This window comes from Oryzias latipes, chromosome 4 (genome assembly GCF_053564925.1).
Source record: "Oryzias latipes strain Hd-rR chromosome 4, Olatipes_Hd-rR_3.1".
In the NCBI taxonomy this organism is placed as follows: domain Eukaryota; kingdom Metazoa; phylum Chordata; class Actinopteri; order Beloniformes; family Adrianichthyidae; genus Oryzias; species Oryzias latipes.
This window is the reverse complement of record NC_136240.1, coordinates 4,125,366-4,143,655: the sequence shown is the minus strand read 5'-3', so window position 1 is coordinate 4,143,655 and position 18,290 is coordinate 4,125,366. Positions and strand designations below refer to the sequence as shown.

General features: G+C 43.4%; 2 protein-coding genes across 6 annotated transcripts in view; both read left to right on the top strand.

Annotated features, from left to right (window-relative positions):
• The first annotated feature begins 484 nt into the window (after window positions 1-484).
• mau2 (MAU2 sister chromatid cohesion factor) lies at window positions 485-15,767 on the top strand. 2 transcript variants are annotated; one of them, XM_078945490.1, is made up of 19 exons: window positions 485-608; window positions 691-810; window positions 1,107-1,190; window positions 1,269-1,364; window positions 1,546-1,640; window positions 2,712-2,739; window positions 4,369-4,524; window positions 4,599-4,745; window positions 5,040-5,130; window positions 5,216-5,319; window positions 5,471-5,548; window positions 8,533-8,598; window positions 8,701-8,784; window positions 9,137-9,186; window positions 9,301-9,378; window positions 9,449-9,560; window positions 11,469-11,559; window positions 12,818-12,945; window positions 14,652-15,767. In XM_078945490.1, exons 4-19 carry the CDS (start codon window positions 1,272-1,274, stop codon window positions 14,724-14,726), a joined length of 1,476 nt encoding a protein of 491 aa, XP_078801616.1. In that variant the 5' UTR covers window positions 485-608; window positions 691-810; window positions 1,107-1,190; window positions 1,269-1,271; the 3' UTR covers window positions 14,727-15,767. The 2 variants fall into 2 exon arrangements, with proteins under 2 accessions (XP_078801616.1, XP_004067642.1); XM_004067594.5 differs by having other exon boundaries at window positions 536-810.
• Window positions 15,768-16,262: 495 nt separating this feature from the next.
• The window catches only part of gatad2ab (GATA zinc finger domain containing 2Ab), a 29,783-nt gene continuing 27,755 nt past the window's right edge, over window positions 16,263-18,290 (top strand). The window contains exon 1 of one of the 4 annotated variants that reach the window (XM_011473505.4): window positions 16,263-16,531. Coding sequence is in view for 2 of the 4 variants with exons in the window: in XM_078945489.1 (XP_078801615.1) it covers window positions 16,371-16,498 (128 nt within the window). In the remaining 2 variants the exon portion in view is untranslated. The remainder of the gene's footprint in view (window positions 16,532-18,290) is intronic. The other 3 variants (XM_011473510.4, XM_078945489.1, XM_078945488.1) reach the window with 3 other exon arrangements.

Here is an 18,290-nt window from a genome sequence, read left to right as displayed (position 1 = left end):
TGTTATTGTGCTAAAGTCTCGCGATATTTTAGTCAACATTGGGTTGCCAGATTTGGTGTCAACCCGTTTTTATCAGTTTTGCTTTTAAAATTCTGTCAAAAACATACTGGCATTTTTTTTGTATTTGTATTACATTCTATGTATTGAATAAAAATAGAATATGGCGTGGGGAAAAACAATTGTATTGCCTTCATAAAGCTCACTCAAATATCTGTAAAATAATAATAATAAAAAAGTTGTGAACAGTAAGTAAAAACATCCAAATTTATTTAGAAATACAGAAAAGTCTGTAGATGTATTGTCAAGTACAATATTTTGTGAAAGTCTCCCCTTAATTTTACTTGAAAAAAAGTAAATTCCCGTGGAAGCAAACTGAGCAGTATCACTATCAAAAAAATAAATGTTAATGTTTTACTATACATGCAAATTCATCAATCATTTTAATAATTGTGATCCTATACGCCATTTACTATTGGTTTTTGGAAAATGCAAAAAGCAAATGCATTAAATTTCCGTCATACCTGGCAACCCGCGGTCTCGTCATAAGCGCTGAAATACTTGTTGTTGTCTGGGAAAATGGCGTCAAACGTAGAGGCCCCTGAGCGCTGGTACCTCGCCCTTCTCGGGTTCGCGGAACATTTTCGAACCTCTAGTCCGCCCAAAATTCGACTGTGTGTGCATTGTCTCCAGGCCGTGTTTCAGTTTAAGCCTCCACAGAGGATCGAGGCTCGGACACACCTTCAGCTGGGCTCCGTTCTCTACCATCACACCAAGAACAGCGAGCTGGCCCGCAACCATTTGGAGCAAGCGGTGAGGGGCGCGTGATCTGGGAAAGAGCGGGGATGCTGCGTAGAGCGGGAACGGTGTAGGCCGCGCGCGCACGGAACGGCCATCGGCGGAAGTCCTCAATTAACTCCTCATTGTTGAAGATCATTTTTGCAAGAAGCTTGTTGAAAATTCGCGTTTAGAGTTGAAGGGACTTCGCTGGTTGTTGTTATGAGTTCGGGCTCAGACGGTCTTCCTCCGGTGTGGTCTACTGTGGTCCACTGTTGGGTGAGAATGAGAACTAATGCAACCTTTGTCTGTGCTCGTCGTTGTTCTTCCAGTGGTTTATATCTCAGCAAGTCCCTCAATTTGAAGATGTGAAATTCGAAGCGGCCAGCATCTTGTCCGAACTTTACTGCCAACAGGTTTGTAGTGGACAGGTAGAGAACCGGCGGAAGTGGACCTCTGTGGAGCCTTCATGTGGTTCCATGATCTCGTTTCAGAACATGGTGGACTCTGCAAAGCCTCTGCTACGCAAAGCCATCCAGATCTCCCAGCAGACTCCTTACTGGCACTGCAGGCTGCTGTTCCAGTTAGCGGTATGTATGTAGCACTGGTTCATGTAGACCGGGTCAGCCCTGTAAGACCCAGTACACACACACACGTGCAATCATTAACATTTGTTTTGTATTGATTTATGTTGATTTGTGATTTACGTTGAGGTTTTTCTACTAGACATGAAGTTCATTTCCCTTTCCCTTGATGTTTTTATCTTTGTAGCAACTTCATACATTGGAGAAAGACTTGGTGTCGGCTTGTGACCTTCTAGGTGTTGGAGCCGAATATGCCAGAGTGGTGGGCTCCGAATACACCAGGTATTCCAGAGGATTTTTGGTGTACTTCACACAGTACTATGTATTGTAGTACAGATATGTGTAGATGTTAAAGACCCACTCCAATGATTAAGCTGTTTTGAACAAGTTTTGTGGCATTTTTCTGAGGATGTAAAGAAAATTCAACATGCATTTCTGAAGATTTCTTTACTCAAATCGTTGTGAAACAGGAGCAGATGAAAAATGCAGTTTGAAAAAGCTTGATGTAGAAGCTACAATGGTACAAGCTCCCTGCTCTGCTCCATTCTGATCATCCGCTGTCAGACAAATAGATCCATGAACGTCTCCGTTTTCCTGGTCTGACCTGGAATCCGGATCTAAACTCTACGTCTGGATAGCTCCATTACTGCTCACCATTTTGATGATGTTCGGTTGGCGATGTGAGGAGCTGTAAGCTAGTGGGAGAGAATGTAAACAAAGAGATCAGGGGAAATGAGAACAGGCTCACTCCGACATGAAGTAACTTAATTTCTGATAATGCAGACTTTGTGTGCCACTAACCCACCCATACGATGGTCACTTATGAAATAAATAACTGTTTAATCAGTTTTTTAGTATTTTTATTCTGGTTATTTTTTTGGTTTGGATCGCTGTTTTCACTAAAAACGGACTATTTGTTGCATAGTTGTTACGCTAACGTGACAACGCGCCGATCCGACCTCTGATCTCGACTGCAGCGGCAAAGTAAAGCGATCCATATGCTGTTCATCCCGATGGCCTAAAGCATCAGTTCAGAGAGAAAGTTCTCCTCTTACCGCCTGTTTTTGTCCAGACGATGAAGTTAAAGGTTGTTTTCAAGAAGCCAGAGCAGTGATACAGAACATTTAAGCTAGGTGACCGGAACTACTTTTTTAGGCTCGCGGTTATCACTGTGCGTTTTTCCTTTTGAATGCACACCCAGCAGCCAATCGGAATCGAGTTTTCACCTGGAGCATGGAATAAACTAAAGTCAACCAAGCTCAAGTTTATGTCTCCAACTTCAATTTTCTAAAAGATGCAGAAGATCTTATGTTTTAGATGTCTAATGATTTGTTTTTTTTTTTTCTTTTAAAGGGCCTTATTTCTTCTCAGTAAAGGAATGGTGAGTTTGAGTATTTTTTGTCTTAATTGCACTGTCCACCTCCCAAAAAAATCCCTCATTTGTTTGATCATGACACTTTTGCTGTAGCATCTTTATAATCGGCAGTATCTGCAATTTCACAGTCAAGTTTTCTGGATTTGCATCTGTTTTCACCTGGTTCTTGTTTTATCTATCGACGGCTGTCCTAAAGTCTTCCTCAGCTCGCCCAGCAGATTCTTTGTGGGGTTGAATTCTGCGACTTTCTCTATTGAACACAGACACCACTCCTGCTGTTTAGTGTCGGCCTTAACCCCAAATGCCCTTAGGGGCGGATACAGGCTGTCTGTGGGAGAAAAAATGGTCAAACCTGTTCAGGGCTCACCGTACAGGCCACCCCTGACCCTGTGCAAGGAGTCTGTTGAGCCTGGTTTCCACTCAGCAGTCCGGTCTGGTCCGGTATGGTTTAGAATGGTCCAAGGAATTCAAGTGAGCGTTTCCACTCCAAGTTGGGCCGTCACGGCGCATGTGGAGTGAAGCTAACTACGACAACAATGGAGGTCCTCCAGCAGCTCATTGGCTTTTGCTACTTCGTATAAACAAAGCTTTTAATGTTGTTAGAGAGCAGATTGTGGGCGGCGAAGAGCGGCTGTCTTCTTGGAGCTTTCTTTTGCTGTACTGACCAATGAATGGGTGCCAATAGTAGCTCCACCCTAACCGGTCTGTTCCATTTTTCTACGGACCCACAGCCAATGGGGGCCTAAAATGGTACAATTCGGTCCAGCTTAATGGGTCATTTTATAATGGAAACGGTTAAAAAACCAGGCTTGTCTAGACGGGACGCTACCGCTTAGTGGAAACGAGGTTTTGGCGTCTGCATGCAGTTTGACTGTTAGAATGAGGGAAATGTGTCGTTTGTGTGGACATCCTACAGGCGTCTTAGAGTATCACGTGTTTATCACGTGATAAATGGTAAATGGTGTATACTTTTAAAGCGCTTTTCTAGCTTCTTTGAAGGCCCAAAGCGCTTAACAGTCACAGTCCCATTCACACATTCACACACTGTTGGCGGCTCCGCTGCCAAACACTGACGCCAACCTTCCACCAGAGGCAAGGGGGGGTCGTCTTGCCCAAGGACACTTCGACACGTGGGTGTGCAAGGCAGGAAACGAACCTCGAAACTTACGATCATTGGTCGACCGCCCTACCACTGCACCATGGTCGCCCTGTGATTCACAAGTCCAAGGCCCTCACCACATTTTGGCTAGAGTCAGGACATCGTACAGCAGCATCACCTGTACGACATAAGTGTGTGTAACTTCCGTTATCCTTACAAATACCTCACGATACATTTACCGCATGACGTCCCTTAAGGTGGCCGGACGAGCTTCAAAGGAACTGCAGTCTGATCCATGCCAGTAATCTCATCCTGTCCCACAACCATGGCTTATGACATGGTGGAGTGGGGGCTTTAGATATCGTTAAAGTATTTATGCCATTGATTAGGAGGCTCTTACTTATTTCCTGCAGCCAAAAAGCTTTATTTGACATGTTTGTTTCATTCATCAGAACATAACAGCACATTTCATTGATGGTCTAATGGAGAACAATGCCATCATATGATGCTGTGAATGTTTGTTTTCTACACTTCAGTTGCTTTTGATGGAGCGGAAACTCGGGGAGGTGCATCCTCTTCTGTCGCTGTGTGGAACCATCGTGGAAAACTGGCAGGGAAACCCCATCCAGAAGGAGTCTCTGCGGGTCTTCTTCTTGGTCCTACAGGTTACTCACTACCTGGATGCTGGACAGGTGGGAACTGTTTCCTGAACCTGGAGCTGTTGGTACAAAAACAGGCCCTGCTAACAAACCGTGCGTGTCTTCAGGTCAAGAGTGTGAAGCCTTGTCTGAAGCAGCTGCAGCAGTGTATCCAGACCATCTCTACACTCCACGACGACGAGATTCTACCCAGCAACCCGGCTGATCTCTTCCATTGGCTCCCCAAGGAGCACATGTGTGTCCTCGTATATTTGGTAATGCTAAATCAATCTACATTTTTGCATTGCAGAAAAAGCAGTGAGGGCTTTTAGGAGTTTCCCTTTCCATGGGATGATGGTACTTCCTGACATGACTCAAATCCCTTAGTATGAATCCATTTAGGTATCACTCTAGGTCATTAATACTTCTATTACAGCCATGCATTGAAACAACAGCCTCAGTCATTATGGAAGTAGTGAACAGCATAAATACTTTACTGATTCAAATAAAACCATTCAGTAATGTTTGCTTCAGTGAAGTGCAGACTAATGCGAAGTTTTGTCCTGAAGGTGACGGTCATGCACTCCATGCAAGCAGGCTATCTGGAGAAAGCTCAGAAGTACACGGACAAGGCCCTCATGCAACTGGAGAAGCTAAAAAGTAGGTGGAGTGATGGCCAACCTGCCCACAGTCTGGACTGTTGTTTGATCGTTTGTTGAATCCGCCTGTCAATCTCTTCATCTAGTGCTGGACTGCAGCCCCATCCTCTCAACGTTTCAAGTCATTCTGCTGGAGCACATCATCATGTGTCGCCTGGTCACCGGCCACAAGGCCACTGCTTTACAGGAGGTAGGCGGTGTCTCCTCACAGTCCTCTGCTGTGTCCTGTTTTCAGGACGTCTCATCCTAAAAACCACACTGGAACGGGAGGGTTCAGGTGGTTTACCGTACACGGAGCTGAAGCTGCAGGCCTCAGCAGCTTTCTGTCTTTGTCTGTCCAGATTTCACAGGTCTGTCAGCTGTGCCAACAGTCCCCCAGGTTATTCACCAACCACGCTGCTCAGCTGCACACACTGTTGGTAAGTATGGGAAGCAGCTCATTTTAGCAAACCTTGATGCACAATAGATGTGTTTCAGAGTCAACAGGAATCAGTTACTAAAAGTTCCAGCAAGAAGATGTTTGACTCTTCATGTTTTAGACATCACTAGTGGAACTAAACAGATGATTTAAAATAACTTATAGACAAAAGCTGTTTTTGTTTGGCTGCAAATACAAGAGGTTGTTTTTAAAAATCCCTTCATGGGTTGGACCAATCCGTTTTCTAAAGAATGAATTAAAAGAATTCCAAAGTAATTTTTTATGCAGCGCCGGTGAAAACCAGTTTTTCATAACGTGTACGGTGTTCCCTCGCTGTATCGCGGTTCACCTTTTGAGGTTTCTTTCAGCACCTTTTGTTTTCCTTAAACAGCACTTTGTGTTCTGCGTCCTGATTGGCTGTTGATCCTGTCAATCAATCTCTTCCATGCCATGTCTTCTGTACAGAGACGCTGCATGAGCAGCTCGCCAGAGTTACATAAATCTTCATCGTGATCTGGGGCCTCATTTGTAAAACTTTGCGTAGGATTTGCGTCAGAAGTGGCGTACAGATGAAACATAGGACGTGCGTACGCACAGAAATATTCGGATTTATAAAACCGTGCGCACGCACATCCTACGCATCTTTCCCTTAATAAATCACAACCGATTCTAAATGCAGCGCAGCTTTTGCGGCTTCATGACACGCCTATAGTTGCCCATAAATAGTCTGTGAAACGCCCACAAATGAATATTCATTGATTGCAAAACCATGGCAAACACAGAGAGGAAATCAAAAAAACTTAACTCCGCACCGGAGAGCCAGATGTACGGGTGACGCGTGGTTTCTCCGAGTGCTCCTCTGTTACGCCGGGCCCAAAAGCCCGCAGAGGTCCAAGAGGACGGCTCAAGGAAGTCGGAACCGGCTCATAAGCCACTCGTCCTCGTTTGCCAGCAAGTCTTCTTGCTGTCTAAAGATGCGTTCACTCCGAATTCTTCCATTTGCCACATCTTCTAAGAGCGCAAGATCAGCCATTGTGCGTCATTACGCATTGTGATGGGGCATTTTATTTCCATTCATTTAGTTACATCTGACAAGCTACAGATGTCAGTAATAATCCACGTGGAAATGGGAAATTGATCAGCGCAAATGTAATTTCTTGTTGCTTTCTGAATGGTTGAGACATACGCCATACATTGTTTCATCAAAAATAAAACAAACTAAAGGCATATGCATGAATACCATAATTCTGTAGCTTATGAAGAAATGTTTTAATATGAAAACAACTTTCCCCAGTGGACAATTAATATGTCTGTCCGTCCGTCCGCACGCACCTATATCTGCTCCGCCAGACGGACACATTGAAGGGAATATCAGTTTTATTCATTATTTCGTTCTGTTAACTATATTATTTATGAGGATGAATTGCACAACATGCCAATATTGCAGAATATATTTCCCTTTTCTTTTTGCAAATAAGTGTTCATTTGAATTTCTGTTGTAATTTTTGTTTGATTTTTTTTTTTTGTTTTCACTGCTGATCGATCAAACGGGTGTTCCTGTAGGCTGTTAATTGTCAGACTTGCTTTGTGAAGTCTTCATGTTATTTCTGAGAGGCAGTATTGTCATTTTCACTTTCACGTGTTTCTTCCATCTGCCGACGGTGTCGCCGTTTCTCATTTCACCCGTTTTTGTGCGTACGCCTGGGTCAGAGCTTGCGTGAAGGACCGCACATTGTCCCGTCAAGTTTTCTTTTTATAAATCTCAACTATTGCGTAGAGAGTGGCGTACGCCTTCTTTTGTGCGTACGCAACCTTTATAAATGAGGCCCCAGATCTTTGTTTTCAGTCTTTAACCCTGAACTTCTTTTTCTATGAACGTTTGAACTTCCAGGGATGCTCACACTTTTCTGGCGTTAGCATGGCATTTCTAAAGCCAGCTGGCTTCATGAGAAGCACGTGCCACGGAATAGTGGCAGTGAATTTAAACACGCATGTGCAGTGACTTATGTTTCAGAGGACGATTGGCCGTTCTGCATGTCAATCAAGTCCCGTACTTCTTGCTGAGGATTTTGATGATTGACGGATTTTTTTAGAAGTACTTTTTTATCTTTGCTGTGATCTGCCCTCATGTCCTTGAAGACACCGGTCGATCACGATCGACGTAATGAGCACCCCTGATGTAGATCCTTTCAGAGTAAACTATATCCATAAATACGATCATATTTGGAACGTTTAAGAACATTCTTTAATGAAACATGACTTATTTCCACATCTTATTTCCCATCCCGAAGTAAGACGACTGGATCTCTGAGGCTCCGCCTTTGGCTCCTTGTGGGCGCCGCCCATTTCATGACATCATCCTAGAGTCTGCCTTAGCAGCGTCTGTGTGTTTGACCCACAAAAAAAACAACTTCCGAACTTCAGCAAAGATGGATGTGCATATAGTGCATAGACAATGAAAGTGTTTAGCCGATCACTGCTAGCTCCACAGAGAAAAGTGGGTGTGTAAGACTGGGGGGCGGGGCTTGCAGTGCAGACACTTCCTGGAAGGGGCGGTTCTTCTTCTTTTCTTGGATTGGGAGGGGCTCGTGCTCCGGGCAGGTTTTTAGAGGGATACTTAGAGATGCATGAAAAGATCAAAATACCACTTTGGGCTTGGTTATAGTGAGGAATGGACATTATAACACACTTACAGGTCATTTAACCAAGAGAGAGAGAAGTGTGAAACTGCTCATGTCTAATAAAGATGGATTCAGTGTGTAGTGAGGAGCTTTACTGCCTTTAAACATCTGGAAATGTTGATGGATTTCACCTGTGGCGGGTTATTTCTGGAACGTATCGACCACAATAACTGAGGGGACAGTGTGCTGGCGTGAATGTCGTCATTGTAAGGACCTGCTGAAGTGTAGCTGTGAGGTTACTGAAGACAGCTGGAGCACAAACACCAGTTTTAACAGGAACGTTGCTGTGGTTTTCCTGTCTCAGGGTTTGTACTGCATCTCCGTGAACTGCATGGATAACGCAGAAGCACAGTTTACCACAGCTTTGCGGGTGAGTCCGTGCTAATTCTTCCCCATCACGCATGCTCGTCTGTTTTGCTAAATGCTGCTGCTTGTTGCTTAAACCGTGTCTACATTGCTTGATGTATTGAAGCTCACCACACACCAGGAGCTTTGGACGTACATCGTAACCAACTTGGCCAGTGTGTATATAAGGGAAGGAAACCGACACCAGGAGGTCAGTGAAGTCAGAGCGTTTCTTTGCTTGACTTACAGCTAGCTAAATATCATGGCATATTACTTTGAATAAATACTTTTCAATAGTATTTTCTATTGCCTGATGTTTTAATCTTCCAGTTAGAGACCACATTGCTATGGAAACATAAATCTCTTCAACCTTTTAACACCTATTCTGGGGTAGTTTGCCATTGCGTTGCTTCTCCACTAGAGGGCACCAGTGAGCCCCATTTCAAGATGATCAGACTATTCAGAGATCAGAGTTTTTGGCAGCTTATTTTAGAAGATTGTACAAATGGATATTGTGAGGAGAAGTATCCGTGTCCTAATTTATTTGACGTTCTTTCCTTCAGTTGTACAGTCTCTTGGAGAGAATAAATCCTGATCATAACTTCCCTGTGAGGTAAGAAATGACACCACGGCTTTCAAAGATTCGATTCAGAATCCTAAATTCAGTTCAGTCAATCCTAAAGTAGTGGATTTGTCCGTATCTTCTCATTGTCTTGGGTCTCCTCAGCTCCCACTGCCTCCGCGCTGCAGCTTTCTACATCAGGGGCCTCCTCTCCTTCTTTCAGGGACGCTACAACGAGGCAAAGTAAGGCTAAAACCCTGACGTGTGACGGACGAAACCATCTGCTTTGTACCTACTGTTTTTGTTCTTTCAGGCGTTTTCTGAGGGAAACCTTGAAGATGTCTAATGCCGAGGATCTGAACAGACTGACCGCCTGCTCTCTGGTTCTGCTGGGCCACATTTTCTACGTCCTGGGAAACCACAGGGTCAGTGGCACAAACTAAAGGCGCTTTAGCTGCTGGAGCCTATCCCAGCCACTCGTGGGCGAAGGCAGGGGACATCCTGGAGAGGTCTCCAGTCCTTGGCAGGGTCACACAATATCACACACCCATGCACACTCACATTCACACCTATGGACCATTTGGAGTGACCAATGAAGCATATTTTGGGACGGTGGGAGGAAGCCAGAGTCCTCGGTGAGAACCAACGCATGCACGGGGAGAACATGCAAACTCCACACAGAAAGGTCCCCCATTGATGTTCTGGTTCAGGTCCCCCAGTCGGGACTTGATCATGTGATCATGGTTTAATGTCAGACTATATTTTCACAGAGTGAACTTTAAGACGTGGCAGATAAAAGCAACAAAATTAATTCATAGAACATGTATTAAAAACTGTATTTTATAAATATAAGAGACACTTTGTATGAAACTTTATTAGTAGTGTCTTTGTAACATTACAGCGCCCCCCCCCTTCGTGAGAGCGCTGCATCTTTATTGTCAATGACAAGAATCCACAACATGATCATGTTTTTAGGCTGTTTTTGTTCTCATTTCATGTAAAAATGAATCACCTGGAGGCAGAATTAGGAAAAAGTCTGTCAATCTGCTCCCCTTCAGTAAATCTGTCCACATTTTCTCAGCAGCTTTGAATTTGACTTTACTGTTAGAGGACACGACAGAGCTACAGACGTGTTCATGCCGTTTCTGCTATTTCATTTTCTTAAGAAAAAATGTAAAAAAAAAACATTTCATTCCTTATGAGAATGAAATGTTGGTCCGCTGTGCAAAAGAAAACGGTGTGAAAGTGGCAAAAGTAAAAAGACTTTGATTAGAAATTAATAAAGGGGTTTAATCTTTATAATTTCAATCAAACATTTTTGAAGTTTTAAACTTTTTCGAACTTTTTGTTTGACAGAAAAGAAGCAAACCAACCAGAAAGTTTTTGTCTTTAAGTTTGAATTCTGTTTTGACTTCCTCTCTTCTCAGCATTCAGCATGTTATCATTTCAGAATGATAAAGTTAGGATGCGCTGCTTCTCTGTAACATAGGGTCATCGTTTGGCCGGTAAAACATGCTGGCTGGCGAGTCAGAAATGACGTTTCAGCCGTTTTGGTTTGGGAAGCACATCTGTGGTTGGCCATAAAAACAGCTGATCAGTAAAAGGCCAGGAAGGTTAGAGGAAACCAGGTTGGAGGGGGGGCATAGTTGTCAACAGGGATAGGGGGGAGGATGGGCTCTCAGCCACCGCGCTGGGCCCAGCAGTGGCAGCCTCCTACTTCCTCCTCAGTAGCCTGGTATTCTGAGAACTTTCAGAGAGGCCTCTGCCGTACCACCACCAGGAAAAGGTCGTTTTAGATGGACTGACTCTCTTTGCAAGGAAGCGTGGAAATCAAGGATCCATGTTCATTTAGTGCCTTTTCTGGTTTGACTGCTGTTTCTTTTTGTATAAACAAACTGTTCTCCATTGATCATCATGTTTTCAGTCTTTTTTGTCTGATTTGCTGATGTCTTCTTTAGCTATACTTTGATAAAAATGTCCGGTTTCAAGCCACAGCCACCAGCTCATCTCGTTCTACTCGTTCTCTGTAGATCCCCACTGGCGTCCTGCTCCTGTTCTCTGATCTGCTTTATGCCTCCCAATGGTTCATTGCCTTTGGCCTGCAGTCCTCCTATTAATATTCTGGAAGATTCAGTCATTTCTGATGTCTTCTCCGTATAAACACTCTTCTGTCCGTGAAGATCACAGCATTTCCAGAACAGATTTTCTTTAATGCGTCTGTCTACAGAAGATTTCTAGTAACATTCTGACTTTCCTCATCAGTGTCTTCAAAGCGTGGTCATAGTTTCTTCAAATCCTTTAAGAATGTGCTTTTCTGTCTTTGTGTTCTTTAGGAAAGCAACAACATGGTTGTGCCTGCCATGCAGTTGGCTAGCAAGATTCCTGACATGTCTGTTCAGCTCTGGTCTTCAGCCCTACTAAAAGGTACAACATGGTGTTTATTTGTTCCTCTGAAAGATTTCCACCTCATTTTCAGACTTGACATACCTTGAAAGTCGACAGTGTGCTGCGCCTTCTTTATGCATTGGCTTCTAAATTCCTAGTTTTCTTTGGTTAGAACTGAAAAATTTCAACAGTGGTCATTGAGTTTAAGCCATAGGAACCCATGGGGTGAAGTCAGTGCAACAGAAAAACATCAGGGGTGTGACTTCCATATAGGTTTCTATTGAAGGAAAAATGGGTTCTTGTGGGTTTATCAAATTTGACTTATTGCAGTTAAGAGACACTCTTGGAAAAACATCACAGCTCACTAGAAAGTGTACAGACTTTCCCATCATCCCTCTCTCACACTAGAGGGCTGCATTGGGATCGGGTCCCGCCGGGTCCCGCGGGACCCAACCCAAATCTCGCGGGATTGGGCGGTTTGGATTGTGCTGCGGGCAGGAGCGGGCGGCAAAAAATAAACCCCGCGGGATCAGTGCTGCCATGAACATCTCATGAATATATGTTAGCGGTCTACGTTAGGCTGTGCAGCTGTTGGATTCTTATGTACTGAAGCTCTGTGAACGCACCAGGTAGAGACGCCCAATGGGCTCTGTCATGTAACCTGATGTTGGGGGTGCGCCCCGCCCCGCCTCTTACTAAGAGCGCGCTTCAGGCCGTCTGTCTGCGCGCGCACACACGGACACTTTTAACCGAACAGGATTTGTGAAAATATATTTAATATTTAAGTTGCACATTACACAAGAGGAATGCATCAAAAGATGAGGCTGGAGGAGGGACATGAATCTCTTTAATAATATCAATAAAAATACGTGTTTTTTTCCTGCGGGACGGGGGACGATACAAAATCAATGCATCTCTATTACTGTGCGGGACTAAATTCTCTGAGTTTTGCGGGTGCGGGCGGGAGTGGACATACATATTGCGGGAGCGGGCGGGAGTGTAACGCATACGTTGCTGGAGCGGACGGGATTGGTCAGAAATTCAGCGGGCGCGGGCGGGAGCGGGATGAAGAAAATAGTCCCGCGCAGGGCTCTATCTCACACCACGTTTCACTTGATCTGCTTTATAACCCCATCTGTCTGTGGGTTCATCAAATGTTCTCTTGATGTCATGTGACCAGCTGAGTAAAAAGATGCGTTTCTCTGATAACAGTCAACCCTACTGGCCTTTTTAGATAGGGAAACCTGCTGAGAGGTGAGTTTGGTTGAGAGATTGTGACTTTATGTTGTACTTGCAGACTTGAACAAAGCTCTTGGAAACAACATGGACGCCCACGAAGCGGCACAGATGCACCAGAACTTCTCTCAGCAGCTCCTTCAGGACCACATCGCTGCCTGCAGCCTCCCTGAACATAACCTCATCAGTGTACGTGACGCAGCTTTCAGCCGTTATGTCAGTCTTCCTGATCGAAGATTTCATCAATCTAAACCAAATAGCTTCTAAGTAACGAGTAGATTCCCAGATCACAATCAAAACTTTAAGATCCTTTCATCCACAGAAAAGAAGCTACAATTATTATCATTTAAAAGAAGAAAAGCTGAATTATTTTAGAGCATCTCAATGGAAAATGGTTATTTGATGTGCTAAAGACCTGTAGCCTTAGAAAGACCTCCACACGTCCTGGTTTTGGCCGGTATTGTGGCTCCATAAACATTAAAGCAAAAAAAAAGAACTGAAGCTTGTTGCCGCCCTTATACCGTGTGTGGTGTTCTAAAAGAAATTACTGACCAACCTTTGAGCCACAATCACAACACGTCAGCAGAAAATGTGGGGTCTGTTCAGCGGTAAGGGTCTCTGTGGCAGGGAGGTGAAGGGGTCCAGCTGGTCTGTAACATTCCTCTCCAAACGCTCTGCGGCTGGCGCCAGCGGAGCCGCCACCAGTATGGGGATGGGGCTGTGACTGTAAAGCGCTTTGGGTCTTTGAGGAAGGTAGAAAAACGCCATCCAAGTAAATGATGCGTATCATTTGTTATTTTTCTAAATAACCTGAAGTCTATTGGCTTTCATCTGGAACAACGTAGAAAATGAAAAGGCCCGGTGCACGGTTTATACGTCCTAGCGATTCATTCTCTCTCAGCCCAATTACTGCTAAAGGTGACACAAGCTGATGAACGCGAGTGAAATTTTACACCCGTGACACAATCGCCTGCAAAAGTTACAATGGGGCAAAAAGGTGTGTAGTCAGCCACCAATTGTGTAATTCACTCTGTAGTTCCAGTGTTTAGCATGTGCAATGTTGAAGCAAACCCAACCCAGAAAATTGTCTTTAGCACAATGAAAAAACGGTATATCAGGAAGTTTGGAAATGCCACAACCGCTATGATACTTCAACTGACATGTGGAAGTACCTGAAGTGCACTTGGTCATGTAAAATATGCACATCTTGCACTATAGAATGGAATTTGCCTCTATAATGCTAAATGGTGCTTGTGTTTCGTGGAGGAACTCACCACTTCCTCCTCTGTCTCACGTGTCCCTGCACGTTCGCCGACGCAGTCGGGGTATGAGCAAGGTGTCGTCCTTGCTGCAAATCCAAGTCCTCGAAATTCTGGAGACAATCGTGTCAGGCTTGAAACTTTTCAACGCCACTCAGAAGTATAAGTAGTAACCTTGGTATAAACTAGACCGTGCAATAAACCAGACTTAAACGTTCATCCCCTTCCCTTCGTGTTTATTCAACAGTTCTTTTGGCTTTCCAGTTTGGGGGGGGTCTCACTGGTTTTGTGTATTAGGGGACAGCTAAATGCAACAGTGATGTTAAAAGTTTAGTTTAAACCAAAGCTATGACCAAGAACAACCAAGGTAGAAGGATTATTGGACAGGGAGCCCATTCTAAAGCCCTGGGTTTTCTCAGAGAGGGCAGTTTGGACACATGTTCTCCCGTTGAGGCTGCTCTGGTGGATCTCCTATACTTTCATATCTGCCCAACTGGACATTTAAAATAAACATCCTTAAAAAATTCAAGTTGACAAATCTGTAAATGTGACAATAGTGTATGGGAGTACAAAATGAGGATTCTCAGCTTCTGTTTATTTTGAAACTGAGGTATTTTGATTCTTTTTTTCTTTTAGTGGACCGATGGCCCCCCACCTGTTCAGATTCAAGCCCAGAATGGTCCAACCACCAGCCTTGCTAGCCTTCTATGAGGAGTCCTGGAGTGTCCAGCGGTATCTGGTGGACCCTCTCTGACGCCTATTCACCTCCTACAGCCACTACAGCGTGGGAGGATTTCATGAGTTGACCTTCTCTTCTTGCTCATCCAGATTTGTTCCTGGTCGTCAAAACGTCGTTTTTTTAAAGTTGTACAATAATTCAAAGCGCTGTTGTATTGAACCCTTTCTAAATGCGCTGTCGTTTGTACGGCACAATTGAACTCTTGAAGAGTGAAGGACACAAGGTAATGTACACGAGGCTTCACAGCCTCTGATATGGGGACTATTCATTTAAGGGGGGCTTGTTTTTGGGAGGTAATCCCATGTATTGGAAACAGCTGGTTAGTTGGGGGGGCATAGAAATGTAGAAAAAAATAATTTATTTGTGTTGCTATTTTTGTAATTGTTGGTAAATATTTTGCCTTTTTTTGTATGGATGGTGGCGCTCTTAAACATGCATGGACGTTAGTGATGTGTACTCGCTGTAAAATAGGTCACTAACAAGAGCCCCCCCCCCTCATGAAAACAGAATAGGAAAACTAGAGCTCAAGTCCTGATTTCAAAGTCTGAATTCTTTCATAGCTGAACAGAAAAAAACATTTAGCTACAGTGGAACGTCAATTCTTGACTTACTTCCTTTAAAAAAAATAATCCTCATTAAATAAAGAAACCGCCATAAAAAAGAAGAATCCATTTTCACAATTTCATTTTGACTTTTGGAGCTTTCGGCAGATATGGAAAGTTAAGATTATATTTTATTGTATTTTAATTTGTCATGATAGTTATAGTAAAAAAATATCTCACAGTATGTTTGTATAGATTTGCCTCTTGAACATTTATTGTACAGTGACATTTTATAAATTTAATTTAGTAAAGTGTGATGTATTATTTTAGCAACCTTATGTAGGTTTTAAATGCTTGCTATTTAAAACACTGTAAGAACATGCAGTTTGAGCTCGAGTACTAGCCATATTTTACCCAATTCCTATGTTTTTAATTCTTCTATTGTTTTCCAATAAAATATAATTGAATATATTCCTTGTCATCCGAGTTTCTTGTCATGTTTTTTGGATTATTGTGGGCTTCCTGGGTTCTGCTCAGGTTCTTGTGGAGATGTGTGGGACATCTTCAAACCACCCTGGACATTCTGAGAAGCTGAGCGTCATTCCAGGACTCCCTCAGAATGCTGGGTAATGTAGTTTGCTAACGATGTACCAGTACAATTAAGGAAGTTTTAGACCTTTATTTCCAAGTTGCTTATCCACAGTCTTACTGTACAAAAGGATCTTATTCTATGTGAATGGCAAATTGCTGTTTGCCTCATATATAATAGTAATACTGCAGGCCCAACTCATTATGCTCATGTGTTTATTGTTAGGATAAAGCAAAATGTAAACAGTTTTAATGGAAGCTTTTATTGGTCATGAGAGGACATTTCGTTAGAATTTGATTTGGTGGTTTCGAGGAAAGTCTTAATATAGTCTGTAAAGTAAAAAATAAAAATGTGCTTCAATGCAAAAAAAGAAAAGGTGGGAAACAAGAAAAATCCGTGTCTGTGTGTGCGCGCGCGCGATGCCCCTGTTTGTGCTCTGGCACCTGACACTGAACTAACATTTCCGAGTTGTCTCTGAACGCAGCATGACGCCGCCTGTGGTGGCTCATGACATTATCTGGCAACCGGAGTGGCAGCGGACAGGAGACGAGAGGGGATCCCGGGATTTGTACGCTAAAGCAATTTACTGTCGTCGAGCTACTAAAGATCGAGGGTAACTCGGGCAAGCTCCTCCTAAACTCTCTAAGTATGTATCCGACTATTTCGCCATCGCTCTACTGTAGTCCTGGGTACTTATTTGAGTTGAAATGTGACGGAAGTTTCTCTGTCGGTGTTAGCTCAGCTAATGCAAGTTAAGCTAGCTAGCAAGGCTTGATTTGAGCTAACGAGTTTGTGTGGCTCATCTGCACACATACACCTACCTATCGATAAGACTGCCAAAAAAACCTTAAGTACAGGAATAGGACCTAAACTTTTCCTACAAGACTTATTTTTTAGAGCGGCCACAATTGTTTAAATGAAGTAGTACGTTGGCATATTTGTAACATAAATATAAAAGTATAACAACACTGGCATTATTTGTAATTAACCTCGGATTTGAGAGAATACCTTGAGTGTGACTATCTGGCAGGCGAGTGGCCAGAGTTAGCGTTAGCATGCTAACTTAGCTAGTTAGCATGTCTTTTAATTCGCCCCGGTCTTTCGGACCGGGTCAGTTTCATTGTCTGTTGTGTGTCGCTATTTGAACGCACAGTAGTTACACCCCTATAAATGACCTAAAGACAAGCCCGTTAAAGGCAGCACAGGCTGCAGGTTTAGCTAGTCAGCGGGTAATCTCCGTAACTACCAGCAGTGATCATGTGCTGGTAGCTCGTTATGTAGCCACTTGTTTGGAATCCGGACAAATGGACCGACAGTTGTCGGCAAGCCAAGTTGACGCTAGCAGCATCATGTTCTAGCTTACCAGTGATTAATTATTTGAAGATAAAGAGCTACAGGGTTGGAGCCGGTTGCATCGCGTAAGTTTACAAAAACACAACTATTGTTGACAGTCCGTAGATGTGAGCGCACTCGTTCCATCACAGCGGGCGTTTATTTAATGGTCTGATAACTTTGTCAGCCGTGGAAAGGCTCTCCACAGAGGCGTAATGGTGGACTACTGCGTCTCAGTCGGAAGGTGTCTGCCTAGTAGCAGCCGCCCACACAACACCAAGCCGGAAAACATCTACTTTTAACAACACCAAGCCAGGAAATCATCTACTTTTAACAGTCTGTAGGGGGTGGGGGGTCCGATTAGATGCACTGCTTATTTAAATACTAAATACTTCTGTCACTGCAACCTTCTTTAGTCATTAAGGTCACGTCATTTGAGCTTATTTATGAATGGTGACTAACTTATTTGTTTGTTTTTAATCTGTGCTTTTGACCATTAAACCACAGGTCAAGCTGTTTAAGCAGACGAGACACATTTCTATTCACCCAATATCAATTTTGTCCAAGAAGGGGATCAGCAGTGTGTTTATGATCTGTTTTAAGCAAACTCCCTTCATTCAAATCAAGAAGACAATTGGTACCCTGGACTGGGGTGGTCCAGGCCGTATCATAGGATGCAGATGTCACATTGCATTCTATGATACGGCTTGGAGTTGCCCAAAGAAAGTTGCATCTTATGAAACGCTTCACTGAAAATGATGTAACTGGACATGCATGACTCCATTCGCTTTTGTTTTCTAGCAAAAGGCTCAAAGTTACCCCTCTGCCTAAGGGGTAGCTCTGTTACCATGGTAACAATAATAATAATAATGCTTAATATCAATATACAATAATTGTTCTTAATAAAATTATTATATTATATTATAGTATTGTGTCATTGTGTGGTGGGATTTGGCCGATAAAATGGGTTTGTGTTGCACTCTTGTGTGGTAAAACTACAAGACAAACTGATTGTTGTGTTCTGGTTATCAGCTTCAGTTCAGATTTATTGCCTTATTAAAAAGAAAAGTTTG

Coding starts and splice junctions, on each gene's coding strand:
- mau2 (XM_004067594.5), top strand. CDS start 577: ATGGCGTCAAACGTAGAGGCCCCTGAGCGCTGGTACCTCGCCCTTCTC. Junction 8,785..9,136: donor AAGGAAACCGACACCAGGAG/GTCAGTGAAGTC, acceptor TCTTTCCTTCAG/TTGTACAGTCTCTTGGAGAG. Junction 12,946..14,651: donor CTGAACATAACCTCATCAGT/GTACGTGACGCA, acceptor TTTTTCTTTTAG/TGGACCGATGGCCCCCCACC.